The following is a 5,975-nucleotide window of genomic DNA, read 5'->3' as shown; positions in this document are numbered from 1 at the left end:
AGAGAGAGAGAGAGAGAGAGAGAGAGAATTTAAGATGAATTAAAAGGAATTTAAGTTATTTGATAAATAAATAAACAATGTTCTCATTGATTTACAATATTTATTTCATAATTCTACAATGCATAATTTATATAATTCATTTTTACATTATTACTTTGAGTAAATAAAAGCAAATAATTAAAAGCACGATTCCCTACTTGGCAACTCTGACCTTATGGCAGTCCCAGTACGGATATCAGAAGCCTCAATATTTATTTAATAATTCTGTAATGCATAATTTCATATCATTCATTTTTACATGAATAATTTTATATTATTCATCAATACGTTAATAATCTTAAGTGAACAAAAGCGAATAATTAATAGCACAATTCCCTATTTGGCAACTCTGACGTCATGGCAGTTTCAATACGGGTATCAGACGCGTCAATGACCGTATCCCCCATACCCACCGTATCCCCCGTATGATCCGCCATACGGCTTCGGGCAAACGGTCTTGTATGTCTGGACGGTCTTCAAAACGGTCTGGTAATACGGGACTAGATTGGTCTTGTAGACCGTATTATAATGAAGGGCCGTCTTGGTAACGTACTGCGGCTGATACTCCGTCTTATAAACGGTCTCGTACTTGACGTCCGTCTCTCTAACGGTCTCGTACTTGACGTCCGTCTCCGTGACGTACTCGGGTACGTGCTCGATCTTGGTCTCGTACTTCGTCTCGTACTTGGTCTCGTAGTCCGTGACGTACTTCGTGTCCGTCTTGTACTCGGTCTCCGTGACGTACTCGGGTACGTACTCGGTCTCGACCTTCGTGACGTACTCCGTCTCGTACACGGGCTGGTAGACGGTCGTGGGTACGTACTGCTTGTCGTAGACCGTTTCGTACACGGGAACCTGGGGATTGAAAACAAAGGTTGTTGAGGTTAATGAGGTTTTTCCGTGCTTTAGGAGAGAGAGAGAGAGAGAGAGAGAGAGAGAGAGAGAGACTAAAACAAACATTTGCAAAAAACATCAAAATAAAACTACAAAATAAAAAAAAATCCAAAAAACTACAAAACATTACAAAATACAAAACGAATCTTCCTCAGTTCGTTACAAAATCCTACGAAAATTCACTTCCTGAATTCTCTAATTAGAATGACGTAACCGGAAGTACCTGGAGAGAGAGAGAGAGAGAGAGAGAGAGAGTGTCATTGTCGACGATGACGTCAGCACAATATTCAGTTGACGGTTAGGGAATAAAATAACTGTTTATTTAGGTTCACAAACACACATACACACACACACACAAACACCCTTTAGACTTATATACCTACTACATCTACGTAAACCATCTAAATATAATCTAAACAATAAATAAACTTCAGATTTATAGACCTATTCCATCTACGTAAGTCACTTAAATATAATCCACTATAAACTAAAGATAATTTAAACCAATTCCATTAAAATTACCTTCTCGATCTGCGTCTGATATTTGGTGACGTATTTCACCTGGGGGAGGCAGTAAGTCCTCGGGGGAGGCGCCCCATAGACATCTGGTACCGCCTGGGACGAGGAGACGGCATATGCCCCCAGGGAGAGTATGACCAACCAGCTGGTATTCACCATCTTGAGGGGTATAGTGAAGAAAATGGTGAAGAATAATGGTGTGGGAGATTGTTTAAAGGTTTAGGGAGGACTGTAGGTGCTGGTATAAGGCCCCCAGGCCTATTGAGACTATTTTTAAAGGGTATTTTCACATAGGCCTACGGAGGATTATTATGTCTATAAGGTCTGGACAGGTAAGGAGTTTTAACGTATATATAGGCCTATGGAATATTCTATAGGGCAAAATAGTTAAGATTTTAAGTAACATTCTGTAAGTATATATGTATATTCTATAAGTATTTAAGCATACTCTATAAGTATTGAAGTACATTCTTTAAATATATTTAATTATATTCTCCGATATCACTTTCGTATTCAGCAGAAATGTCACTTAAGTAATATAAAAAATCATTAGAAATTTATCAAGAAATGCAGCTCATTTTCTTTAAGGAACTCAATCACTAGAAATTATCAAGAAATGCAACTCAGCTACTTCTAAGAAATTCACTCCATAAATATCAATTAATAAACGCAGTTCGGTAATTAATAAGAAATTCTACCATCATACATTAATCATTAATTAAGAAATGCTACGTATATCTCTAATAGGCATTACTTAAGAAATGCAACTCAGTTACTTTTAAGAAATTCAACCCCTCAGAATCATGAAGAAATGCAACAACATTACCTTTGTAAACAATGATGCTCCTCCTTGTAAACTGGTAAACAACAGCAGAAGTACTGATGGCGCCCTTAACGCTCCCGAGGCATTTATATATATAAGCCGAAGGGAACCTCCCTCGGTCCACCTTCGGGAGGAGATTTCGTATTATTTAGCCTTGATCCTTTTGGGAGGCTTTCAGGGCCAATCCGGCAGGGGGTGGGGGGAGGGTGGTGTAGGGGAAGACTGTGGGCGGGTCTACGATTTCCCAGGTCGTTTTCGGAGCGAGAAAATTGTACAAGGTTGTGGAAAGGTTTGTAAAAAATTATTATTGTTTTTCTTAAATTCAGTTCGTTAATTGTGTGCATTTGGGGTATAATTAACTTTTGGGTATGAGTGGGTATCACTAAGTGGAATTTGTGTATCGGTAAGTTTTCAAATCGAAGGGAAAAATGAATATTTCTTCTTATTTTTTAACTTTATTTCTCCATAGGTGATTACGTATATGATTAATATTTATATATATTAGATAACGCAATGCTTTTCAAGTCCTACGGATATATGCTTTATTTTTGTTATGCGTAGGCCTATGTGACAATCGCTCAATCTATAAGTTTATTTATCTATTTATTTTGTATGTGATAGGTCTATATGACTTCACACTCTCTCTATGTGTATATATACAGTATATATACTGTATATATATATATATATATATATATATATATATATATATATATATATATATATATATATATATATATATAGAGAGAGAGAGAGAGAGAGAGAGAGAGAGAGAGAGAGAGAGAGAGAGAGAGAGAAGGCATATAGGTTTGCATGCGTTTCCCAGTGGAGTGATTTGATTTGAATTTTGTTTTGAATCTGTAATGAATGATATATATATATATATATATATATATATATATATATATATATATATATATATATATATATATATACATGTATATATATATATATATATATATATATATATATATATATATATATATATATATATATATATATATTTACATTCATTTCATTACAGAAATTCAAAGCAAAATTCAACTCACCTCCACCAGGAAACGCATTTCGTAAATGACTCTTCAAAATTCAAATCAAATCGATTAAATCTGACATTAAAATTGTCAGCGGTCAAAACGAAATACACAATTTTCACGCTCGGTAGTTATTCGGTTTCCCCTTATTTTCTTTCATTTTTTTCTTGAATTTTCTCATTTTCTTTCAGTTTTTATCTTTAAAAAGACAAAAGTTCAATGGAAATAGGCTGTTGTCAACATGGTCGTTCTTTTTTCTCCAGCTTTTTTTTTTTTTTTTATTTTTCTCGATTTTGTTTCGCTCCAGGTTTTCTTTTTAGCTTTAGTTGCCGCCTAGCCTTTTTTGGGCATCTATTTTCACGTTCATATAATAAAAATTCGAATTAGTTTTATATCTTGGTTACAAGTCTCCCTACTACGGTAACGGGATATCGGTCTTCTATAACGTCTTCGTTAGCGTCTGTCGTTTGTTCTTTGCGAGACAAAGAGACAGAAATGACAGGCCGATATCTAACACATTACGCTTTGGTTAGTAAAAATTAATTGCATTAAATTAAGACGGGTTTGTTTTCATCGTCCCTACGTCGCTAGCGCATGCGGGTAGGTGGTCTCTACTATTTAATATTGATAAATCAAATAATATAGTCTTTATTCCACAACTTTATTTACCATCAACACATTAATCTAATTACGCAAGGCCTTGAAATCTCACTAATTAAATTTAAATGGAGCAATCTGGCAACAATGTCCTTAATGGCGTGATGTAAGCTTCTCCGTCTTTCCCGCCTAACCGGATCAACTCGGATGATTTTACCTCATTTTAACAGACATGTCTTTCTTTTTTCCTGTTACGCCGATGTGATAACGGTTACGTGATGTTACTACGACAAGGTTATGTTATTTTGCTTGCTTCAATTAAGAACGATACAATGGACAAGGACTTTTCATTCAAGTTGAGGAGCCAAGAGAGGAAGCCATTGTTGGTTATGTAAGAAGGAGGATTTAAACCTAACCGAAAGCTTGTATCTGGCGATTTCATTATTCCTAACGTAGACAGGATGCTGATAAATGATGATATAGTTATCGTTTATGATAAATGATTCATAAACCACTAAATGGCTCTAGAATTACTGTAAACATCTGCATAAATGCATGAAATTAAGGCTGTTGGTAGGATGGGTGATCGGGCGAGATTTGAAATATATGTCGACTGTCTTTCCCGGTAACCTTCGTATTCATAAGACAATCGAATTGAATTTTTATGTAATAATTGTTATTTCATAATTCCTACGCTAGGTGGGTTTTGACCAAGTATTATTTAACGTTTCAAGGTCGAAAACAAAGAAGCTTTGAAACTATTTTATTCAGTTTCACCAAAACAAACTTGGCATGTGAATTTGTAGTACCATCGAGCTCATATCTTTTTACCATCCCAGTATAATTATTATTGGCCTCAATCTTTTTAGAACCTCACTTTTTGGGAGGGAATTTCCTCCGTAAACTATATTTTGTCTTCGTTTTTATATCAAGTAAAAGTTACTTCTCAAGGGAACGAAATTAGGAAGTGCACCGGTAGTCTCTCTGGTGAAAAAAATGGCGGGAAATGCCAGGGTCTTGGGATCTTTTGTCGCCCGAACGAGCTGGAAAAAGTCATCCGGCTTTATTTTTGCCATTGTGAAAGAAAGGTCGGTGATAGGGTAACCCCATCTTACTCATTGGGAAGGAAATGGGGAGGAAATGTTTGTATAATTGTAGTTTTATCTGTAACTTTGAAATTAGAAAGAAGCATTACGTGTTTCTTATCCTGATCATCGCTCTAGAGGTGTAGGACTACAACGCGTTTCTACCTAACAGAAAATGAGAAGAATCTCATTTATCAGCATAAAATATTTGGTTTACCCAAAACATAGGCCCAAATTTCCTTAAAAAAAGACTATTTTGGTATTTTTTGGAACCATACAGTTTTCGCAACCGTATGGGAGGGCGGGACACCCATTACTATGCGAGCACCAGAAAGGGAGAACCATTACTCTTTTTGTTTATCTCGTCCGTGTTTAGTAGAATGACCCCAGTTCCTTACCAGCGCTTTGTAGGGAAAGGTCGTTACTATCATAGTTCCCCGATCGAGAGTGGTGGTCCAACCATCGACTTAACCAAAGGTAAATAAGATATTTTTGTGTGTTTTTTTCTCTATTTATGTTAACGAGAGTTCGAACCATTGTTTGTTAGACGGAGTTTTTTTTTTTTTATTTTTATTACATTTATAAATTTTGTTACTAAAGGGTTCCGGTGGGAAAATTATATATTTATATTATATATATATATATATATATATATATATATATATATATATATATATATATATATATATATATATATATATATAGTGTATTTATGACTTGCACTTTTTCTCAATGAATTTTAGTAAATAACATTGAAATACCATTTTATTTAAGGATAAATAATCGACAAGGTACACATTTTTGAAATTTGAATTTTATTTAAAGACAGTAGCTTTTATATAATATATATTATATGTTATATTAAAAGTAAAATTTTATTTAAAGATGCAATAGTTATATATATATATATATATATATATATATATATATATATATATATATATATATTATATTAGCTGCATTTAATTTCTCAATTTCACTTCA

At 34.3% G+C, this 5,975-nt stretch overlaps 1 protein-coding gene across 1 annotated transcript; it reads right to left on the bottom strand.

Moving 5' to 3' along the window:
• Positions 1–389: 389 nt before the first annotated feature.
• LOC136830894 (uncharacterized) lies at positions 390–3,342 on the bottom strand. The gene is made up of 3 exons (XM_067090865.1): positions 3,325–3,342; positions 1,456–1,611; positions 390–894 (listed from the first exon to the last, which is right to left on the bottom strand). The coding sequence occupies exons 1-3, from the start codon at positions 3,340–3,342 to the stop codon at positions 427–429; spliced, it is 642 nt and encodes a 213-aa protein (XP_066946966.1). The 3' UTR covers positions 390–426.
• Positions 3,343–5,975: the final 2,633 nt, after the last annotated feature.

This window comes from Macrobrachium rosenbergii, chromosome 47, assembly GCF_040412425.1.
Source record: "Macrobrachium rosenbergii isolate ZJJX-2024 chromosome 47, ASM4041242v1, whole genome shotgun sequence".
Lineage (NCBI taxonomy): Eukaryota > Metazoa > Arthropoda > Malacostraca > Decapoda > Palaemonidae > Macrobrachium > Macrobrachium rosenbergii.
The sequence above is the reverse complement of the archived record's forward strand: the minus strand, read 5'-3'. Positions and strand labels throughout refer to the sequence as shown.